Source organism: Cutaneotrichosporon cavernicola, assembly GCF_030864355.1.
Source record: "Cutaneotrichosporon cavernicola HIS019 DNA, chromosome: 5".
NCBI lineage: Eukaryota > Fungi > Basidiomycota > Tremellomycetes > Trichosporonales > Trichosporonaceae > Cutaneotrichosporon > Cutaneotrichosporon cavernicola.
In genome coordinates, this window is record NC_083397.1 from 1,236,398 (window position 1) to 1,258,446 (window position 22,049).

The following is a 22,049-nucleotide window of genomic DNA, read 5'->3' on the forward strand; positions in this document are numbered from 1 at the left end:
AAGGAGTGAGACGTGCGCAGCGGTCTATCCGCCGTCACTATCATCTGAGACGCACCGCGCAAAGCTCGGCCGCCGCCCCTGGTCGATACTTCGCCGGATCGCGCTGATCGCCATACCCTCTACGCTGCGCTGGCGACCGCGTTCAATCACAGGCGGCACGGCTCCGTCCATGTCGCGCAGCTCGACGCCGGTGCGCGCCATCGCGACCGACCAGCGGCGCATCATCCCGTTGTCGCCGCTCTCGGCGGCGAACCGTCCAAGGCTCGGCGAGATCCAGTTGAACCCGTCAATGCGGACCGTGCGAATGCGGCTACGCTTCGAAAGCAGTGCTGCGAGGAACGGGTTTCCCGGTGGCCACTCGCACTGGGCGCCTCCCTGGTGGGCCGCGGGGCTCGTGCTTGCGTCAGGGCGTGCGACACGGGGCCATCGTGGCAGCGTGATCGCGCTGAGAGGGTGGTACTTGTCAGCGAGGGCACTCGCGAGGTCCAGCGCGTCGTGCAGCACCGCATGCGGAAGTGCGAGGTGCAAGTGTGCAAGTAACGGGTGAAGTGTGAGAGTGTCATTTGGTGGGAGAGTGTCGCGGTGCGGCCAGCCGGGCGTTGCGACGTAGGTGAGGGAACGGATCTTATGCCCGTGGGCTAGCTGGAGGGCGCGTAGGCCGCCGCGGAGGGTATCATCTTCCCACACCACCAACCCGTGGTCGTACGGAGACATAACAAGGCGCGTGAGACGGGGCAGCTCGGCGCGCGTAAGTGTCGCTAAGAGCGGTCCCGGCTCGCCACCGACGAACGTCAGGGTGTGCAGCGCCGAAAGGGAGGGTGGAGCCGGAAGGTCCTCCCCCTCCAGTTCGTCGTCGGGTTCCAATGCCGAATCGACCCACACAAGTCCGAGCAGCTCGAGAGATCGTGTGGCACGCAGTAGACGGATGACGTCCTCCTCCGCCTTGCGGCCCGTGAGATGGACGCCCTCGATAGCACGAAGACGGCGGATACAGGCCGCATGACGGAGGTCGGCAAGACGTACCCCGCACCCTGCAGGCGGGAGGCGAAGATGCGTCAGTGCGGGTGTGAGATCCAGCAGTGCGCCGAGGGCGCCATTGATCGTGAGCGGATCTGCGCCAAAATACAGCCCACCACCCAAGTTCGAGAGGTCGAGGACGGTCAACCAGCGGCCAGGATACGAGTGAGGGTGTATGTTAATGTCGCTCCACTTGCGGTCGCCTTGGACGACGGTGTGGGCAAAAGCAGTGATGTTGTCGGCCGTAACGACCGGCTCGGCGTACAGGTACTTTGTCACGAGAGCCTGTTGACAAGGGCGTGGGTGTGGGGCGTGGGTTGCGATGTGAAGTCATAGTATACGCAAGCCACAAGAAGTATGGTCCGAGAACGAGAGTCAGTGGCGGTTGAGATAATGTGGGAAATGTAGTACATACCTTCCACGCACGACACACGCGTATCATGGAACGTGCGGTACGAGCGACGTCGGCCCGGAGCACAACACGACGTTCTAGCTGGCGGCGGGCAGCGCGACCAGCGAACGCGTCCCATTCGGCGGGGATGTTGTCGGGTACGTCATCAACGGGAGGTTGGGAGGCATGGGCGCTGAAGGTGCGGTTGTTGAAAGGGAAGGAGGAGGGTGGCGAGGTGGTTGGAATACCCGGGGAAGGTAGGGCTGAGGGGACAGTGGACGGGAGAGTCGAACGCGGCGGGTAGTCGAGAGCGATCGCGTCGGGGACGCTGGGGTCGAGTGCGAGAGCCGCGCGGATGATGCGGCGCAGGACCTCTGGTGGAAGGACAGGGAGGTCGCGGTCCGGAGGTGGGGTAGACGCGAAGCGCGCCGACAGGACTCCCGATCTGTCGACGGGCGATGTCGATGTCGCGAACGACGCAAGCGGTGAAGTCGAGTATTTGCTTGGACTGCGAGAGAGAGGTGGCGTTGGCCACGCGTTCCACGCGGTCGGCATTGTTGCTGGACAAGAGGCAAGAACACAGGACAAGGGTTGTGGGGAAGAGGAAGAAGAGGAATGCCAGCTGGAACAGAGTTGAGTCTGACCCAAGGGCCCTATGCTTCGTCAAGTTGATGCCGAGATAAGTGGCGTCATTCGGCATCCCCAGTCCGACCGCAACCGGCCAAGATCCGACGAACAGACAGCCCATGTCTTGCCGCAACGTACCGCTCATTTGTACATGATGGATCTCTAGCTAGCCTTATCTGGTCTACATTGCCGACTTGAGCAACTTGGTTGCACGCAGCCTACTCTTAGCTAATCGTGAACGGCGCCTGCGCGTACTTGGTCTCTCCAGCGGCAGCTTTGTCGACAAACCAGAAGACCTGGCCGGGGCTGCTGTCAGCTGGCACGAACGCTGAAACTTACGCATGAGGCCGCACACGTGAGCAGGGCAGGCCGAGCTGGGGCTCATCGAGGACCTTGTGGAGCATCTCTTGCTTGCCCGCGCCGGTCGCGACGAAGGCAGCGCGCAAAGCGTGGTTGAGCACAGGGAAGCTGGGGTCAGTGGTTGCTTGGTGGTGCAGAATGGGACCTCTCATAGGAGGTGCCAAGAGATGCAGCTCTAGCGACTGCACCCGTAGAGGGGCAGAGATAGGTCACAGTTGCGTGGTGGCCAGCACTTACGTCAGGGTTACACGGCGGGGAGGGGGCTTGGGGCTGTCGGAGATGGGCGCGACCCACACGCCGTCCTCGTCCAGCAGCTTGTGGCCAGGGAACAGTGAGCACGTGTGTCCGTCCGGGCCCATGCCGAGGAGGATCAGGTCGAACACGGGGAACCGTACGGCATCAGGGTCGGAGAACACGGCGACGAGCTGCTGCTCATAGTCGTACGCGATGTCCTGGGCCTCCTGCTCCGAGTCGGCCTGATCAGCCGGCGTAGCGGTCGGATTTTCCTTGGTGGTCTCCCTAAAGAGGCCGGTGTTGAGCGTGTGGATCTGCTCGCGCTTGATGGGGACGTGGTCGAGGAACGCCTTAGCACACGCGGCGTAGTTGCTTTCCGGGTTGTCGAGGGGAACGATTCTCTCGTCCGAGAAGAAGACGTGCCACTTGTCCCACTGGATGTCCTTCTGGCCGACGAGTGGGCTGAGGTTGTTCGGGAGCGAGCCGCCAGAGAGTGCAATGGTGAACTTGCCGCGCTGGGCAATGGCCTCCTTCTGCGCGGCGACGACGAAGTCGGCGAGGGAGGTCTGGAGGGCCGCAGTGTCGTCGAACACGTACAGCAGAGGGACCGAGGCCGCGTGGGAGGGAACCTTGAACATGGCGGATGTGGTGAAGTGGAGAGTGGTATGTCGTGTTCAGAGTTGCGGAGCTCGGTCTTTGGTGGGAGAACGGTGTCGGATGAGCGGGGTGACATTCTCCGCTGAAACCCACCCCGCCTGGAATCCAAACAGTGACGTAGTATACTGTGTTGGCGGCACGCCTAGTGTGTTAGATTACCACGTGATAACGTGCCTATATTCGATGGCAATGGTTCTGCCTCCAGGCCGTACCTACCAGAAACCACACTGTCTGTGCCTCTTAAACTGTCCACTGCTCTGCATGCATACCAGACATCCTCTTTCTACAATCCTCGGCAACGTGCGCGTCTAGTCTAGATCGAGCTGCTTCATCTCCTCCTTGTTGACCGTCTTGCGCGCCCACTTGTCAAACGGCGAGAGGTCGTCGAAAATGTCATCACACATCATATCCTCCTCAACACCAGGCGTGCCATCCTTGTACATCTGGAGAATGTGCTCGGGATCAACGAGGCTGACGCGCATACCCGTCTTGCGGAGACGGCTGACGATCTCGCGCACCATGCGCCGCGCGACTCTGTTCATACTAAACACGGGCCGGAGGTCGAGAATGACCGAGTCGACGTGCACATTTTGCGTGTCGATACTCCGCGCGGCCATGATACGCGCAATGCGTTCCGCGGATGTGAAATTGATCGTACCTTGCAGACTCATGACCGCGGCGATGTGGGTACCGTGTCCGTCGCTACTCGGGCAGTGGATGAGGTAGTCGCGGCGGACGACGGCGCGGGCAGGCTCCGGCGCGTTCATGATGTGCATGCCCATGTCATCGCTGAGGCGCTTGCACATGCGCACTCCTCGGACCGAGTTGCCATGGACATCCAGGCGCGGACTCCAGGTCGCAATCCCCACCTGCGCGGGGAGACAGCCAATGATACCCCCAGCCACACCAGACTTTGAGGGGAAGCCGATGTTGGCGAGCCACTCGCCGGCTTCGTTGTACATTCCGCATGTGAGCATGACGCTCATGACCAGGCGCACGACCTGGCGGCCTACAACGCGCTCGCCAGTGACAGGCTGGATGCCGCCGTTGGACAGCGTCGCCGACATGAGGGCAAGATCGCGCGTGGTCACGTTGATAGCACACTGGCGGGTGTAACCGGCAACCACGTCCTCCGGAACCTGGGAGATGATATTATAGTTGCGCAGCATGTTTGCAATCGCAAAGTTGCGGTATGCGGTCTTGATTTCGCTCTCGAAAACTCTTTCGTCGACAGCGAGCTCGCGACCAGCGAATGCGGAAAGGCCCTTGCGGATCTTCTCGAAACGCTCTGGCTCGGTCAACTCGGGCACGCCGATGAGTGTATACGCGGCAATAGCGCCAGCGTTGATCATAGGGTTCAGCGGGCGGCCAGTCCCCTTCTCAAGAGACAGCTCGTTGAACGCCTCGCCGGACGGCTCGACGCCAATACGCTCCCGGACGTACTCGATCCCATGTTCCTCGAGGGCGAGGGCGTACACGAACGCCTTGGAGATTGACTGGATGCTGAACTCGAGATCGGCGTCGCCAGCCGTGTACACGTACCCATCCATCGTGGAGACGGCGATGGCGAGGCGGTTCGGGTCGGCGTTCTTGAGTTCGGGGATGTATGATGCCGTCGTACCCGGGTTGTCTGACCCTATCTCGCGCATCACTCTAACGAGGTAGTCGGGGATAGGAGACTGGATCTTGGACCCGGGAACGTCTGTCCGGCCAACGATGCAGTTTGCGCGCGTGGCCTCTTGGTGGTTCTCCATGATGCTGGTGTGAGCACATGTGCCAATGTGGTCGCATTTGATGAGGTCGTATTGTGTGAGGTCCATAGCGTGCTGGCCAATGGTGAGAACAAAAGAGGAGTTGTCTGTCAAAGGAGGTTGCCAAAGGGAGGCGGAGAGTAGAGTATGTGGGAGGTGTCCACCCCTCAATCCAAGCCTCATAGCTCATAGCTCATAGCTCACGGAACGAGGTGGCTTTGAGCCACAAGCCGAGAGGGAAACGAAACAATTTCACCAACCACAATGTCACTCACGTTTTGTGGAACGAGCGAGTGAGAGATCGAGGAGGTCTGTAGGAATGAAGAAGAGTGACAGCTCGGAATCTAAGCATGCTTTATGCAACGATGCGACGTGGGAAAGGTTTCCAAGAGTATCGTCAAGCGAAGAACGGCACCCCGTTGACCCTAAACATGTTATTGAAACACTCATAAACCCCTCCACACAAATCCACACGACGTCACCAGGTACAATCTGGCAAATCCGGTGGGACTAACCGGTTCAGCACCAGCCCCGTTTCAACTGTCAAAGCTCAATCTCTACCCAACTCAACTCCAGTCCGCCTTCACGGGCCCGAAACTCTCATCACTCCCATGCTATCTCGCTCTCGCTTCAAACTCACAGCCTTCCCTCGAGTCGTTCGCCTCTCTTCGACGATGCGTCCACCACTCCCAATCGTCAATCCCCGCGTCGATCCTCCTCAATTGGTTTACCGTCCCCAAGACGCCAAGATCCAACCTCGTAAACCCGAGGGCTTCGTTCCCGCCGTGCAGCGGTGGTCGGCGGTTCTTCCCGATGAGCTGGTGGTAGCTACGTTCGGGGTCCAAGCTCTCGACGCCGAGCACCTTGATGGCGAGTTCATGAGGTGGGCAAGGATCGCGCTCGGCTCCTCGTCCTCCCCCTCTTCCGCCCCGTCCGCAGACGCACCCTGTATCGTCGACCACGCGCGATACACAGACGCTGCGAGGTATCACCACCACGTCGTGGTTGCGTACTGGCGGAATCCCGAATCTTATGCCCGCTGGTCCGCGTCCCATGAGGAATGGTGGAATACTGCTGCAGACAGGAGTGAGGGGGTATACCGTGAAGTGGTGCATGTCCCCTCCGAACGCGCCGAGACGATTTACTGGCTCGACTATCCTGGCGGCCTTATGCGGGATGCGCGCACCGAACTCTATCCAACGCCCTACTGCGGGTACTATGGAGCGATGCGGGACCGTCTTCCCGCAGCGGCGGAGGATCTCCTTGATGCGCCCAAGCCGGATAGACATGTCAAGAGCGGTACGCACGGTCGGTGGCGGGTTACTCTGCCCCATAATGTGGCGGTTATTCGGTCGGCGCATACTTGGCAATTTATGGATGAGGAACAGCTCGCCGATTATGGACGTAAACTCAAACCACCGCTCGAGAAGGGGATGGACTTCCTCGCTACCACTCCTGAAAGCGGATGTCTTTCTCTTCGGTGGCTTACTGTCACCAATGAGGAAGGAGTGGAGAAGCCTGAAGCCCATGCTACGGCGTACTTCGCCTCACTGGGGGATATGGAGGTATGGGCTGAGCGACACCGCACGCACGCTGCCATCTTCGGCGCTGCTGTTGCCAGGTACAAGCACTACGGCGGGAGAAACCAGTTGCGGACGTGGCACGAAGTGTTTGTCCTTCCCGAAGGCCAGACGTTTGAGTACATCAACTGCCATCCCGAGACTGGCCTCCTGCCCTTCTTCGACGGCGAGCGCGTATCATAAGTTGCGGGACGACGCTCATTGGGCATTGGCATGCATTGGTCGTATCAGGACAAGATCAAGATGACTCACCCTGGCTGTCACTGATTCCCACTTGCTGGGGAGCGTCTTGTGCGCGCACTTGGAGCACATTCCCACGCTCAGAGCCTGTGCTACGTCTGTGGGTCTCAAACTGCCTACTCCACACCGCACCCTCTCCTTCCTGGCATTCCTCTCGCACAGCAAGACTCACCTGTGCTCGTGGGGTCCCGCACAGAGATGCTTTTCACGCTCGGGCACGGCACTGATCGCACCGTGCCTTCGCACAGATGCGGCGTCTCGCTGCCGTATTAGATCGCTTCAACACATGTGCCACAAATAGGCCATTGCTGAGACGCTAGACGCTCGGACAGCTGATTGCAGCTGCACAGATTGCACATTGTTGTTGCCCTCTCGCTACTGGTATTGAAGTTGCATTGAAGCGTTGAACATCATTGAGGGAAGGAAAAGGATTCATGGGTCTTCATCCCATCCAGCAGAGCATTGCTTCCCGACGAGCCTTGCATCTTGCGATGAGTAAGAGGGGTTTTTGCACAACGGACCGATCGCTCTAAGCCACTACCTGGTCTCTTGCCTTGAAGCACGTGTCGAAATTAGTAGCGGATCGGGGCGGTGTCGTCCGCTGGAGGAGGAGGAGCCCGACGGTCTGGCGACGCCGAGTAACGGCGACGAGGGCTCGGCGAACGACGACGCTCGCGGTCGCGGTCCTCGCCACCAAAGGGAGCGCGGTCACGGTCGTCGTCACGGCGCGCACGGCCACCGTAGGGGTCATCGTCACGGTCACGGTCACGACCACGGCCGTAAGGTCCGTCACTGTTGTCAGCGATTGGAGAAAGGTTGGCTTACCGGTCGCGGTCGCGGCCAAAGGGCCGATCGTACGGACGGTCACGGTGACCGCCGCGGCGGTCGTCGCCGTAGCGGTCGGGTCCCGGACCCCAGCGGTCGCCGTAGCGGTCACCTCCACGGCCCCACCCGCCACGGTCGCGGCCACCACCACCACCACCGCCACCCCAGCGGTCATCCAGAGGACGCTTCTCGCCACGGTACTCTCCGGGCGTGGGTGCGTGGGGCTTGGTGGTGGCCGAGTAGTCGACACGAATGTTGCGGCCATGCAGCTCGATGCCATTCAGCTTCTCGATGGCGCGGGTAGCGTCCTCGGTCGAGCGCATGGTGATGAAGCCGAAGCCACGCGAGCGGTCAGTCTAGTGGTCAGCTGACACCTTCCTTCAATTGATGTCTAACTTACACGCTGGTCGTAAACAATGGTCACCTTCTCGACATCGCCGTAGCGCATAAACTCGTCCTCGAGGTCGCGCTCGCGGGTGCGGATAGAGAGACCAAACACGCCGAGGACGTTGTTGGCGTCAGGGTGGGGAGCGTTGGCGGGGCGAGGGGGAGGGCCACTGCGACGGGTTAGAGGAGAACCATAATAGATATCGCGACGCGAGAAGCGTGGGTCTCGTCGCTGTGGGGATGGGGTACGAGCGCGGAGTCTGTCCGGCTCAGGAGTCATGCGGACGTCGCCGTATGAGCCGTTGAATGTCATTGCGCTCTTGGGTTGGATGGATGATGTATGATGAATGTGAATGGGAAATGGATGGGGGTTGGGAGGAGGTAAGGAAGGTAGGAAGCGCCGAGGAGCGGAGGGGCAAGGATGCTCGCCACCTGTGCCCGTCGTGTGTGGGGTTCCGGCCACGTCTTGGCTACCACGCGACGCTGAACCATCGCATCACTCAGCTGCACTCAGACGCCGACGGAGGTGTGAGGCTCGTGCATCGCTCGCTGTGTGTCCGCAGCAGCAAATACGGGTAACGCCCGCCTTGGCAGTACACCAGCAATGCGAGGCATTCAGCACACAACTGCGGTCGATCGAGGCAGATCATTCTCACACCCTTGCACCCTCACAACATTTGCGCCCTTGCCCCCTTGCCCCACAAACACACTCACCGGTTGAAAGAGGGAGGCGCGCGGTCGTCGCGACGGGGCGGCTCAGCGCGGTAGCGGTCATCCCGCTCGTCGTCGCGACGAGAGTCGGCCATTTCAGTGTCGTGTGCAGGGGGAGGGGGTCGCTCAGCGTAGCGGTCGTCTGCGGCGGGAGGGGGAGGGGATTGAGGAACCCAAGGCTCGCGCGGATCAGAGGGATGGTCCTTTTAAGTTAACGATGTCGCAATCACGACAAGACGAGCATGGGGAAGGGATGATCAGACGATGAGGTTCAAGTGATCAAGGAGGAGGCTGGAGCGGGGATTCAAGCACCGCTCGCGCCCATGAGGTGGAGTGTGCTCACCATTTTGTTCAGTGGTCGAGTGGAGTGTGCTCAAAGCAAGAATCAATAGTGCACAGGCCTTCATGCTCGCCACCAAACAATTCCAGGTTGCATTGCTCGCACGTGGACCATTATCTGAGCCCATTTTACGCGGGTTTCTCCTGACGCTTCCTAGCCACAACGGTAGTGGGACAGGTCCGTGCTCCTGCCTGTCGCGTCAGTCACGTCAGTGGCGCTGGATGGTCATGGCCATGGCCACCTTTTTAGTGCACAGCAAAGCGGAGATGGGTGCATTGTGACCTGCATAGTCCATCGCGGACCAGTTGATTACGGAGATTGACGCACCTGTGGTCTGTTCCTCTGGGGGGTTGCGCCGCCTCTTGAGCTCTCGAGGCTCGAGACGCCGAGGCATGTTGGAACTGAACCGCAGAGACTCTGGAGCAGTTTGACGCCCCAGAAAACTGGCGAGACGCGACGCAGGCGCGATGGAACCATGACGACACCACCACATGAACACTATCATATTGATGCCGTCGTGTGGTGTGATGGGGGTGGGGTGGGGTGGGGAGGGGTGGGGTGGGGCGATTGCCGCTCGCACCACTTTGGACCAAGGAGCAAGCTTGTTCACTCCGTGACCCTGGAATCTGGGGCTAATCCACAATTATTTGAGGTATATAGGTACTAGATATTTGGGCACAACCGCAAAACTAATGCCAACTGTACAATGAGGTGCGAGGAATGGTCTGTCCCCGCATTGGGCGCAGCGGCGCCGCGGAAGATGGGTCTGTGCGAAGCCATCTGGCGCTGATATTAAGACGTACGACGGGACGGACGTGTGGGAGTGTGATGGTCGGATGCCCTTGGCAGATGTGCCCTCATCACGCAGTTGGTAAGGGCGAGGTGTGTGCCGATACTGGGCGAGTCTCGTCTCTCAGACCTCGTCGCCCTCGAGGCGGGTCGCGGGACGCGTCGTGTGAGCGTCACCAAGAGGTCGGATTGGGTTCAATTGGTGCATGCAACAACTTACTTGGTATGCGATGCGCCACTACCCTTCTATCCCTTCTATGGGCTGCGTGACGAGCACGTCAAGCGTGTTTCAATTCAGCGCCATTGTCACTGCGCCAATGATCGGACAGCGGAACCAATGGGAAACTGAGGCACACAAAACGCGTGGCGCGTATCCTCAATTGACGCGGCCGAGAGTTGAATTGCGCTGATCCTGACCTGACCCACCCCGGCTTTGATGGCTCCGTGAACCGTCATTAGATGATAGCTGACGCTGGCTGGTTGAAACTGATCTGATCCGCGGCTGTGGATGGCCAAAACTGCGGCATCTGGGACTAGGAACGTAATGCACATCGGATCCTGTCTGGATCGATATTGGAGGGCGCGCGGTCCGTGGGTGGCATGTGCGGTTTCTATGGGTGGGCAGGCGAGAGACCCGGCAGGGCACGGGGGGAAGGGATGAGGTTACCGGGCTGCAAGCCGGCGCGGACCGACGAGACTTGCAGAGCAGCCCTGTGGTCTGTTGATTGATGAACAGCATGAACAGTATGAACAACTCTAGATGGTTGCCTGGAAGTGGTCCATGGTCCAGGCCGAACAATGGGTCTGCCCCAGGCCCTAGGACCGAGCTTATTCAACCTTAGGGCCAGTTGTAGCATCGGAGAACAGCCCTACGTCTCACGTCTCGCATCTCGCATCTCGCATCTCGCATCTCGTATCTCGCAGCTGGTGGCCGATTCTAGAGCTCTCTCAAGTGCCTAGAAGTGAATGGACGTGTGTTGGCGCGCGTTGCGTCGTTAGGGCGCGTCTGTGTCTATAGTGGGCGGCATAGTGCTGCTCAGATTGCGAGGTTGCGGAAGAATAGGGAGGGAATGGTTAGCTTGGCAGCATGTGCTTGGACGATGGATGAGATCGGAGAGACAGATGCGCTGCATTACTCAAGGACCCCTTTGCTTATCCCTCCTACTCCTTAATTATCCCTGAGATAGATGGACTTTGCTCTTAGTTTACGCACACTGTGAGACTAGTGATCCCTTTTTCGTTCCCATCTCGGTTGGGTTGAGCCTTGGATCCTGTGAATCCTTGGGATCCTTGGATAGCTTGGATCCTTGTTAATGGGTTCATCCAATTGCATAATGGCCCAATTGCCCCACCCATCTGAGCACCCATCTGAGGCTCAGACCACCATGAGGACCCCTGGTAATGCTAGGCACCCTTTGCATCGTTGCGCCCCTTCTTCAGGCCTCTCAACGCCTCCCTGTCTCTCCTGTACCCCCCCTGTCCTCCTTTCCACCACAGGCCCACAGGTCCACCAAGAACCCGACCTTCCTTGGTCCACCAGCCCAGTCTCGAGCAGGTATAACTGGTACGTGTCTCTTCTCGTTCTTAGCATCTCACCATCGCTCTTCTTTCTTCCTCACCAGCACCTCCTTGTCTTCCCTCCTCCCCACACGACTCCACCCAACCCTAACACTCTTTCACAATGAAGTCGGCCATCTTCGCTGCTACCGTTCTCGCCCTCGGCGTCCTTGCCCAGGAGGGTCCCAAGATCAACACCCCCACCGCCCTCGTCACCGTAAGTAGCGAATGCGATGCCCGAGATGGCAACCCTCAGCACTGCGGTACAGCACAGCGTTGCTGACATTTCACAGTGCCAGCCCTCCAAGATCAGCTGGACTGGCGGTGTCCCGCCCTACTTCGTCTCGGCCCTTCCCGGTGGCCAGGCCGGTGCTGCTCCTCTCAAGGACTGGGGACAGCAGTCGGGCACCGAGCTCACCTGGGTCGTTGACCTCCCCGCCGGTACCTCGATCTCGATGCAGGTCAAGGACTCGAACGGTGACGTGAACTACGCCCAGGCCGTTGACGTCCGCGCCGGCTCGGACACCAAGTGCCTCGAGGGCGCTTCTGTGTGAGTATTTGTACACCTTTCCCCCCTCAACTTGTGCTGACGCGCAGCTCGTCGGGCTCGGACTCGGTTGGTCCCGCCGCTGGTTCCGGCTCGGCTGCTCCTGCTGGGTCGTCTGCTGCTGCCGACTCTGCCAGCTCGCCCGCCGCTGGTGCCGCCACCAAGCCCGCTAGCGCTGGCGCTTCGTCGGCTGCCGCCCCCGCTGGCTCGTCGGCCGCTGGCGGCGCCTCCGGCGCCGCGAAGCCCTCTGGCTCCGCCTCGGCCTCGGCCTCGGGTGGCGCGGCTCCTGCGTCCCAATCGTCGGCTGGTCGCATCGTTGCTTCGACTGGCCTCGTCGGTGCTGCTGCCCTCTTCCTCGCCGCCTTCCTCTAAGCGACTTTTTGCAGCACTTAACATTAGCTAGGCCCTACTAGAGACATTCCTTACACCACCACACTCGTATTTCTTACACCCCACCCGCACTTGATGGCGTCCTACAGGGCGCCAAACTCATTCCATGTACACGTCCACGTTGATGTGTGCTCTGAGCTGAGACTGATCTATGACTTGGGTTCTGCTTCCCCTGCTGATTGCATCATGTTTTGTGCATCTGTACCGGTGTGCGATGTGGGCACATTTGTGGCTTGCAAGCTGGTCTTTGTGTTTGACGGTGTATGATTTCAGTGAGGCGGTGCACTTTTCCGCAGTCAGTCGGTTGTCGATCGGCGCCCCTGCCCTGATTTCGGCGCGCAGCGCGACTTTGCGACGTGTCCTCATTTTTTTTTTCGTAACCCGTGGATTTTTTTGAGCGTGACATGTGTGACGGATTTTTGCTTGCGCCGCGTGTGCCGTGATATGATGGAGCCGCATGGGTGTATGGCCCTGTCGGGACCAGGCTCTGTCGACGTGATTGGACCCTCGTGTCACCGTTCTGCCCAAACCAAGATGTAGCTTGTGATTTGTGATTTGTGAGGTTCAAGTTTCATCCGTTACTCCAGAACAAACGAAACACCAGGGCCGTTCCTACGTCGATCTCTTCTCTTCTCCTCCTCTCCTGCTCTCCTCTTCTCCTCTTCTCCGCTTCTCCTCTCTGTAGATCGCGCTGCATGACAAGTCGCACGCGGCATGCGATCGCAAAGACCTTAAGCCAGATCGTATGCTAAGGATCTGACCATGGATCAGATTACGCCCCCCAATCTCCCGATTCACATCTTCCAGGGACGATTTACACCCACGCCACGCCACGCACATCTCCCTCTCGTCTCCTGATATCTTGAACGGGGACCACGCGCCTGCCTTTCTCGTCTCGCCACACTGGTGAAACGTAAAAGAGAGCGGGCACAACACAAAAAGCGAAACGTAAAAGAGAGCGGGCATAAGATAAAAAACGGAACGTAAAAGAGAGCGGGCAAGGACAAAAAGGGAACGCACACGCGTCAACAGGTCGAACTGGGAGTCGAACCCAGGCTACAAGAACTGATGGAAAGTCAGAATCTTGTGTACTGACCGTTATACGATTCAACCGATTTATAATTGGAGTGAGGGTAGTTCAGATATATTCCAAGGTGACCCCAAAATTGTTCTGCCCCTAGTTTTTTTCCTCGCTCCAAAATATCCATGGTCTGTCATGACATGCAGTGGCCTCTCACGAAACATATACGGCAAGGGTTGTATTCCAAGACAAGGGCTAGGCGGGAGAGACCACCACCATGACGATTGGAGATTGGACGAGGTAGGTAGTTGGTCATGTGGCGTGTAGAGTGGACGGTGGACTGTGGACGGTTGTGGAGCAATACACTCAAGGACATCAGTTGACCCAGGTCATTAGAAATGTGGCACTTTATCATTTGAGAAACAGGGGTGGCGAGCAAGAAGAAAACTAGCCACGTCTAGCACAAGTGTACACTGCCAACCCCACGTAGTGATGTATGCATGCGTTGTACATTTACAGTTGGATCTAGTATCGATTCTCGCGCCAACAGCCATGTTCTCACGAACGGTTGCCACCATTCTCCTACTCATCCGGAACCCCTCAGCTGGAGCCCCTACCACCTGGCGCCTCGCGCGACGCTTCATGCAGCTTGGCGTTTGCGGGGGGCGCGGTTTGGTCGTTACCAGACGGCCAGTCGTCCGGCCGTTCGGCCTCGGGCCGCCGCAACGCGGCCGCGCTCAGTTCCGCAAACGAGGTGCCACACTGGCACATTTTCGTCGGGTCCAGGTCCTTCTCGCCCTTGTTCGCCTCGCGTGCGCACTCGTCTGTTGTCAGCCTTGTTCAATAGTAGGAAACTCACATGTTGGAAGGTTGAGTGTCGCGGTTGAGCATAAACATGATGGCACGGTCAAGGGCAGGCGCACCTGGCACATGCGCACCTCGCCTGGTCCCTTGATGGGTTTGCCAGTGACGGTCTCATCCTCGATCGAGTAGAACACACGCAGGAGGAACTCGTGCGAGACGCGGATCGGCGTGATCGTGCCCGGGCTCGTTGACGGTCTGATCTTCTCGTGGTTCGGCAAGCGCGCTACTGCACGCGTGCGCCATCCGGCCGGCCCTGGCTTACCGCCCGCCTCCGGGCCGCGCCACAGCGCCTCGACGCTGTGGTCCAGCACCGCCTCACCGTGTCGGTGAGGCCGGCCAACCTGGTACAGGACGTGGTTCTTTGGCGCCTCGGCCTTGGTGGGTGCATCGTTGGGCGTGCGCGGTGAATAGAGGACGTAGCTTTGTGACAGGATGAGGCGCACAAAGAAGATTGAGCACTGGGGCGACGGAGCGGGTATCGTCAGGTTTATCATCATGACGCTGGCGATGCTAAACGCGTCCGATGTCACGCTGAAGCGCCATAATCCCAGCCCCTCGACGTAGCCTTCCTTCCGTATATCGAGCTGGTACGCGCCGCCGGTCGGCGCGGGGTTCGCGTGAACCTTGAACGCCCGGATACCGCAAATGTCGCCAATCATCCACCCGGCCTTCTCGGCCTTCTCGCTCTTCATCGCTGTCAGGTCCACGCTGCTGCTTCGTGAGCGTATCGAACCTTGGTCGTCGGTGTCGCGGCGGAGTGCCAAGGGTTGGCTGCCAGGCGACAAGACTGTCCCGTTGAATGGCGAGTCGAGCACGCTGGAACTCCGGCGACGGTGATATAACCCACGCAATGGTGTCGACGTTGTTGTCGCATCGTCGCCGAACGCAATCGCCACATCAGACCCGTGAGAGGCCTCGGGGTCGAGGCCGAGGCCCTGTGCGGCCAGGCTGGATATTGAGTCTGATCGGTCCCGTGACGAAGTCCGGCTCATAGATGGTGCAATGCCTTTCCCAAACGACAACGCTTGTTCGCAGGCAACCTTGTCGGAGCGCGCGATGACCATGTTGAAGTCAGAGAGGAAGGGAACATCGCCCTGTACGATCATCTCCCTGCTCTTGAACATCTGGTTGAGACGCCCAGTCGCTGGCATCCCTTCCACCCGCGCAGTGAGGATATACGACACGCGCCCGAAGGCGTGGTAGTCGTGCGTCGCCAGTGTGGCGGGTAGCAAGATCGAGAAGGAGAAGCTAGTGTAAGCTCCACATCACATGTACTACCCACCTTTGGCTCCCCTTCTCGAGCCAGATACCGTCTTCGAGGTCGCCACCGAGAATCTCGACGCCGCGCTCAAAGATGCCGTCCTCCTCCCATCCCCGTGACCCGAGCATATTTATGCGACACACGCTCTGCACGCCAATGCTAATGGTACGCACACGTCTTCTCTCCTTCATGACAACCTCGAGCGTGCCTGTCAACACCGTGTCCTCTGCCGGCGGTTCTCGCGACGATCCTCCAACCTCGAGGGGATGTAGGTCATACTGTCTAGGCGGCCGAACTAGCGCAATTCCCCTGCCGTTAGCAATGGTGCCAAGGGATCCGACCGGAAGCGATGGGCCGCGACTTTGATCATGGGCCGCGTCCGCGTCCGCGTCTCCATTTGGCAACTCCACCACTCACCATCCTGGCACGTGGATCGAGAGAGACCCCGCCTTGCTCTGTGGTTGTACGCTTGAGGTACGCAGGTAGATGGGTGGTGGCACGCGCGGACGGTCGTCCAGAGCCATAGGGTTGGGCAACGGGGAGCGATCAAGTGAATGGTAGGCGTATGGTGGCGGTGTATTGGATCTAACCGACTCCTCAGTATGGGAATGGAGATGGGTAGCCGGTGCTGATCTCGTGTGGTTGTTAGACAGAGATGGTCTGCCATTGCTCCCACTCAAAGACGTAGACGAGTTTCCACGCACCCGGCCGCGTAGCTGTTCGAGCGGATTGGAGGGGCGGCGATTGTTGGCTGCGGGAGAGGAAGATGTGCCAAAGCCAGAGGTGCGGCGTGGTTGCTCTATCGAGGAAGCCGACTGTTGGCTCGACTGTTGACTAGCCGAGGCGGCGCGACGTCTGCCAGGCCAGAAAGACATTTGATGAACAGAACGAGGACAACTTGGATGTCTCTCTCAGACTGGGAACTGAGTCTGAGGATTCAAAGACTGTCGAGAATGAATAGAGCAAAGACACGGAGATGCCGTGAGATGCATTGACGTTTCTGTTGGGTTCGAGACTGAGAGGTGGGCGCGGGGCCAGGTAATAGGGAAGGTAGTGGGTCTTGCGGGGAAGACAAGGCAGTTGAGCCCAGTTTGGGCAGTTTGGGCAGTTTGGGCGTTGCTTGGCGAAGTGACCTGTGCGCCGTCACCAGCGTGCACGGGCCTGCGTTTCGTAGATCACCAGAAATGTAAGATGAGAGGCGAGCTGTGCGTCGACGGCCGCGGGCGCGGGCGCTTGGTCAAACGTGAAGAGAAGCAGTTGAGAGATGGGGGGAAGGGGGGGGGAATACGTGGTGGGAATGAAGTATTCTGCGGTCTGCAGCAATTGCGGCTTCAGACATTATCGGCTCCATTATCTGTCTTGAGCCGGACTTATATTCCGCATGAGTCGGGTTGACTCACCCGGTTTCCGGCACATGGTAACAAGACGGTCTCAACATGGTCCCCGCTCGACCGATCTCTGTAAACTACCAAGCAGCTAGGCCTTGCACCTCAGCCTACACCCCCAAAAGCGGCCCGAGATACCTCATAGAAACTAGAGTACACTAAAGGACAAATCAACTCGACATTGAGTCGCTGTAATCTGGAAGCTTAATAATCAGGCCTTAATGGAGGGGTCAAGATGACGATGAATGAAGGGAGGCTTAAATTACCAAGTCATGAGACCACAGACTGACGCGGCTTCCAGGCCTGTGCCTCGTAAGCCCCTGGCCTGCCCACCGGGGTCTGTGTCTGGGTCTGGGACCACGACCACCAACAGAGGTAAATGCATATCAGAGGCATCCTCCAATGCCGGCAAACGGATCTACGGACACTAACTGTATAGCAGACAGCACTTAACGGACGGAACATGAGCGCATCGGATCCGTCGACGAGCACGCCAAATCGAGTCAACCTCTCTACGCGTCATCACTCATCACTGACCATAACGCTACGTTTCACAACAGCCTCCATGACACCATAATCAGTCAGCAAACGGCAATGCGCAACGTGTGTGGGTGCGTAGTACAAGCTCTGCATGGTCAGATATCTAAAGCCTCATCACATACTAATCCTAGCGACAGAGCAAAGGTTCCAGCTCCCCTCGGTCCCCGATATCCCAGTTAAGGGGTCAGACGAGACTTGGGTATAAGCGTGCGACAGCTCCAGTTGCTGGTGCGCTCTGCTCTGCCGCGTCGGATTCGCATGATTAAAGACGTCAAACCTAGTAAGCAACAAGCTTAGTAGAGGCGCTGGGGCTTGCCCATGGTCGACTTGAGGTGGAGCGAGCCGACGTTCTGCCACTGAAACAGTCAGCCAGGTTTAAGCAGAGGGGTACTAACCTGCTTCTTAAGAAGCGAGATGAGGAAGTTGATCGAAAGCATAGTGTTCTGCATGATCTGGTCCTCCTCCATGTCGACGTGGCCGACAGCGACACCGAGGCAGAGCACCTTCTTAAGCTGGAACTTGATGGTGCTCTTGACCTCGACAACCTTGCGGGCGAGGTCCTCGGAGTGCGAAACGGGGGTAGGGAACTTGCCCGCCTTGGAGAGACCGGGACCGAGGAGACGGGGGATCTGCTTGATGAGGGCCTCCGAAGCGAGGAAGGCGTCGTACTTCTGGGCGAGCTTCTTGACGAGCTTCTTGTTCTTGTTGAGCTTCTTGAGGTCCTCAACGGTCATGAACGCGAGCTCCTCGTCGAGCTGCTTAGCACGGTCGACGTCCATGGCGTCGGCGAGAATGCAGAGCTGCATGCGGGGGCGGGGGACGTTGGGAAGCTTGACAGTGCCCGAGAAACTGTTTGATCAGCACCCAGTTGTCGTCGTCGTGTCTCCGCGCCACGCGCGCATAGATACTAACCGCTTGTCACGCTGGGGGTCGTAGTTCTTGAGGCCAATCTGGAGCTCGATGGTCTCGACGAAGTTACGCTTCTTGCCGAGGCCCTCACGCTGGCCCTCGAGCGAGGACTCCTTGAGGAGGACCTTGATGGACGAACGCACGCTAGAAGCCTGGAGCTGCGGGCGTTAGTGGGAGCTCTTGCGGTACACATTGCAAGGCTACGCATCGCTGTCGTCGACTCGTTGCGCGCGCCCGCCATCGCGCTCACCTTGCTCATCGTTTTTGGGTTGGTTTGAAGGATGAGGAACACTCAGGTCCGACATCAATTTTGGTGGATTTCGCTGATCCAACTGTAACGCCGTAATCTCCGAAGTCGTGGCACCTCCACTTTCCGGGCGATTTCGAGATGCATGTTCACTCCCAAGTCCAAGTCACTGCATAAAGATACCCACTAGCAACCACAATGTCCGTCGCCCGCGGATACACGCGCATCGCGCTCGGAAAGGTCTCGAACCCACCCATCCTTCCCATTCCCGGAGTGCGCGCGGGTAACAATGTCCCGTTCTCTCTCAAGAAGACCCGCCGCAACTGGAAGCCGAACACGGCACGATTCACCTGGCCTGTCGGTGTTGTCGCGGGCGCGATGAACCGTGTCATGGCCGCGCGCCAGACGCTCGAGGCCGACCCCGCTGCCAAGGTGGCTACGCGCGACCTGTACCCCCGCCTCAACAAGATCAAGATGACCAGGCAACAGTCGAGGGAGGTGCTCAAAGCCGGTGGTCTTGAGGGCATGCTTGTGAGTGCCCGGCGAGCGCGGATATGTTTGTGAGAGGGCGTTATGCTGATGCTGTTCAATATCTGTTTCTTCCGCCGTTGTTGTTTGTTTCCATCTCCATCGGTTTCACAACTTGAATTGCAACTCGTTTCGATGGCTCCCTCCCCTCCACCTTCCAGCTGTCCCGCCCGTCGAAGCACTTCACGCACCAGGGCCGCGCGCTGCGCAACGAGATGTTCGAGAAGCTGCACGAGCTGCGGCGGTCGCTTGACTCTAACCAGCAGAGCTAGACCAAGGCATAGAAGGTAGCGCAGCATCGGCCCGTAGCATAGCATGTACACTCTCCACTGGCACGAGGGGAGGCTGACGGTCAAGCTGCCGTTGACAGACAAGTGGTTGATTTCGTCTTCTGACTGTTCAGCGATGCGCCGGCAGCTGGCAACCCATGGGGTTCTACGACTCGCACTGAAATGACCTCTCGAATACGCGTGGACATTGCGACCATGACCGTGATGGAGCAGCAGTCCAATTAATGGAATCGAGCAGCTACTCTGGTCGCTCATCAGCGCCGAGCGCCTTGCGGTCGTCCACGGTGCCGAGCACGTCACATTCGTTGCAGTCGTGTCAGGTGAACGAGCGAAGCTAGGCTAGGGCCTGACAGATGAGACGGCGGCGCGTCTTGATGTTCAAAGGGGTCCAGACATGCGTGGAATTAAGATGTTGCAGGCCGCTGAGAACATGCTTGGGCCAGATTTCCCGCCTGGCTTGGAATCCCCACAGCCCAGAGCCCGTCGTTGTCTCGTGAGAGCTTCAACGCCGACAGCTCTCACTGACGTAAGACTTGAGCGTAAGCGAAGCCGGCCTCGATAATGGTCCATGTACAGAGCCCGTTACGGGTTGTTTCCGCTGATGCTAAGCGACTTTTAGCGGATATACTTCGCGCGATTAGATTCGAACGCAGTTGCAGGAGTAGGCCCGAATTGTCTCTGATATTGTCATGCTTGGTAATATGGCGCCGTGCTAGCCGGTTACGGTTAATTCCATGCCGGAAATGTTTACCAACATATATATCTGCACGACTTTGATTCTGCATCTCCGTTGTACACGTCGCACACCTCTATCACCATGGTCAGCTCGTCTCAGCTCTTTGCGCCGATCCAGCTCGGCGCCGCGGAACTCAAGCATCGCGTGGTGCTTGCGCCGTTGACCCGCATGCGCTCCGACCTCAAGACAGCCGTCCCGCCCGACCTCGCGATCGAGTACTATGCCCAGCGCGCGTCTGGTAAGCTTTAGATACTGCAACAAGCTAACACTCAGAGGGCGGTCTCCTCGTCTCTGAGGGCGTGTTCATTGCCGCCGAGGCAGGCGGTATGGCCGGCGTGCCTGGTATCTGGTCCGAAGCTCAAATTGCGCAGTGGCGCCGTGTGACGGACGCAGTGCACGCCAAGGGTGGCATCATCTTTGCCCAGCTGTGGGCTCTTGGGTGAGTGAGATACGAGGGTTGAACTGAGACAAAAGGCGCGTTGCCAACCCAGCCCTCGTGCCAACTGTGTATGGTCCTTCGGGCGACCCCTATGTCGCCAACCCCAAGAAGCCAGTGCCTGTCAAGGTCACGCCGATGGGTGAGGCCGAGATCGACCGCTGGGTCGCGCACTACGCCAACGGAGCCAAGAACGCCATCAAGGCCGGTTTTGATGGTGTGGAGATCCACGGTGCAAACGGATACATTGTCGACCAGTTTTTGCAGTCCATCACCAACAAGCGTACCGACAAGTACGGTGGGAGCATTGAGAACCGGCTCCTCTTCCCCCTCCGCGTGTTGAATGGGGTGTGTGAAGCTATTGGTCCCGAGCGGGTTGGAATCCGCATGTCGCCCTTCGGTATCGTGCAGGGAATGCGCGAGACTGTTCCCCTCGACACGTTCATTCCCTGGACCAAGGCGATTATCGCTGCCCAGCCCCACCTCGCATACATCCACGCCGTGACCCCGCGGACGTACGGTACGGCCGACTTGCCAGCCAACATGATTATCGAGACGGACGACCTGCAACCCATCCGCGAGCTCGCTAACAAAGCCCACATCCCGTTCATCTCGGCTGGCGCTTACAAACCAGCCGGGGCTGTCGAGACCGCCGACAAGTATGGCGACCTGATTGCTTTCGGTCGATACTTTATCTCTAACCCCGACTTGCCGGAGCGTATCGCCCAGGGATGGGAGCTTAACAACTACGACCGGTCGACGTTCTACACTCGCGGCGCAAAGGGTTACGTCGAGTGAGTGAGATCTGGAGAAAGGAGCTGACGATTAGCTACCCAGAGTACAAGGGCGCTGCAGCCCGCCTCTAGACATAGAATCTAGACATGGAAAGATGGCAGTTAGATCTTGAATGTGAGATGATGTTGGCAGTGCGTTGAGCAGTGCGTTGAGTAGTACACTGAGCTTGCTTGTCCACAGACTTATCATTCCTACTGACTCTGAATTTCGACAAAATGGAGCATCCAGTGACGGACCGCAATCAGTCGAGGATGCGTCCCCCGCGACGCCACACTCATCCTGGTGAGCCAGGTGTTATCTCTTGCAACCTTGGCGACCCCAAGGCACTCACTTGCTCGCAGCTGCCTCGAGGCCACAAGAACCATCACGTGACCCGCGCAAAGATGGCGACTGTCACAACTTGTCAGCCCCTATGGTGTAATGGTAACACGTGAGTCTCATAATCTCTAGCCCTCAGTTCGATTCTGAGTGGGGGCAGCTTTTTCGAGTCTGTGGCAAGTTGATCCTTGTCGATGCTTGCGCGCCAGACGGCAACGACCCCAGCGGTTGGGGCCTGAGATGAAAACAGTCCTCATGTCCAATGCGCCAACGCCGAGAATCGAAACTTGTGGTCATTGTAGTGCAGCCGGCCTCA

At 58.6% G+C, this 22,049-nt stretch overlaps 10 protein-coding genes across 10 annotated transcripts; 4 read left to right on the plus strand and 6 right to left on the minus strand.

Annotated features, from left to right (window-relative positions):
- Positions 1-24: 24 nt before the first annotated feature.
- Positions 25-1,963, minus strand: CcaverHIS019_0504890 (uncharacterized protein; the record flags this gene model as incomplete). Its single annotated transcript, XM_060601653.1, has 2 exons — positions 25-1,302; positions 1,433-1,963. 2 exons carry the CDS (start codon positions 1,961-1,963, stop codon positions 25-27), a joined length of 1,809 nt encoding a protein of 602 aa, XP_060458126.1.
- Positions 1,964-2,259: 296 nt separating this feature from the next.
- SOL1 (uncharacterized protein) lies at positions 2,260-3,267 on the minus strand (the record flags this gene model as incomplete). Its single annotated transcript, XM_060601654.1, has 3 exons — positions 2,260-2,341; positions 2,375-2,503; positions 2,633-3,267. The coding sequence occupies 3 exons, from the start codon at positions 3,265-3,267 to the stop codon at positions 2,260-2,262; spliced, it is 846 nt and encodes a 281-aa protein (XP_060458127.1).
- Positions 3,268-3,594: 327 nt separating this feature from the next.
- CcaverHIS019_0504910 (uncharacterized protein) lies at positions 3,595-5,389 on the minus strand (the record flags this gene model as incomplete). The annotated part of the gene is made up of 2 exons (XM_060601656.1): positions 3,595-5,044; positions 5,313-5,389. 2 exons carry the CDS (start codon positions 5,387-5,389, stop codon positions 3,595-3,597), a joined length of 1,527 nt encoding a protein of 508 aa, XP_060458128.1.
- Positions 5,390-5,711: 322 nt separating this feature from the next.
- Positions 5,712-6,800, plus strand: CcaverHIS019_0504920 (uncharacterized protein; the record flags this gene model as incomplete). The annotated part of the gene is made up of 1 exon (XM_060601657.1): positions 5,712-6,800. One exon carries the CDS (start codon positions 5,712-5,714, stop codon positions 6,798-6,800), a length of 1,089 nt encoding a protein of 362 aa, XP_060458129.1.
- Positions 6,801-7,429: 629 nt separating this feature from the next.
- Positions 7,430-9,126, minus strand: CcaverHIS019_0504930 (uncharacterized protein; the record flags this gene model as incomplete). Its single annotated transcript, XM_060601658.1, has 5 exons — positions 7,430-7,649; positions 7,683-8,038; positions 8,083-8,239; positions 8,784-8,983; positions 9,124-9,126. 5 exons carry the CDS (start codon positions 9,124-9,126, stop codon positions 7,430-7,432), a joined length of 936 nt encoding a protein of 311 aa, XP_060458130.1.
- A 2,464-nt stretch (positions 9,127-11,590) lies between these two features.
- On the plus strand, positions 11,591-12,385 carry CcaverHIS019_0504940 (uncharacterized protein; the record flags this gene model as incomplete). Its single annotated transcript, XM_060601659.1, has 3 exons — positions 11,591-11,683; positions 11,760-12,016; positions 12,064-12,385. The coding sequence occupies 3 exons, from the start codon at positions 11,591-11,593 to the stop codon at positions 12,383-12,385; spliced, it is 672 nt and encodes a 223-aa protein (XP_060458131.1).
- Positions 12,386-14,024: 1,639 nt separating this feature from the next.
- CcaverHIS019_0504950 (uncharacterized protein) lies at positions 14,025-16,073 on the minus strand (the record flags this gene model as incomplete). The annotated part of the gene is made up of 4 exons (XM_060601660.1): positions 14,025-14,248; positions 14,284-15,536; positions 15,571-15,858; positions 15,967-16,073. 4 exons carry the CDS (start codon positions 16,071-16,073, stop codon positions 14,025-14,027), a joined length of 1,872 nt encoding a protein of 623 aa, XP_060458132.1.
- Positions 16,074-17,767: 1,694 nt separating this feature from the next.
- RPL10A (uncharacterized protein) lies at positions 17,768-18,642 on the minus strand (the record flags this gene model as incomplete). Its single annotated transcript, XM_060601661.1, has 4 exons — positions 17,768-17,830; positions 17,870-18,323; positions 18,387-18,541; positions 18,634-18,642. 4 exons carry the CDS (start codon positions 18,640-18,642, stop codon positions 17,768-17,770), a joined length of 681 nt encoding a protein of 226 aa, XP_060458133.1.
- A 186-nt stretch (positions 18,643-18,828) lies between these two features.
- Positions 18,829-19,430, plus strand: CcaverHIS019_0504970 (uncharacterized protein; the record flags this gene model as incomplete). Its single annotated transcript, XM_060601662.1, has 2 exons — positions 18,829-19,161; positions 19,320-19,430. The coding sequence occupies 2 exons, from the start codon at positions 18,829-18,831 to the stop codon at positions 19,428-19,430; spliced, it is 444 nt and encodes a 147-aa protein (XP_060458134.1).
- An 835-nt stretch (positions 19,431-20,265) lies between these two features.
- On the plus strand, positions 20,266-21,486 carry CcaverHIS019_0504980 (uncharacterized protein; the record flags this gene model as incomplete). Its single annotated transcript, XM_060601663.1, has 4 exons — positions 20,266-20,422; positions 20,458-20,623; positions 20,659-21,414; positions 21,450-21,486. 4 exons carry the CDS (start codon positions 20,266-20,268, stop codon positions 21,484-21,486), a joined length of 1,116 nt encoding a protein of 371 aa, XP_060458135.1.
- Positions 21,487-22,049: the final 563 nt, after the last annotated feature.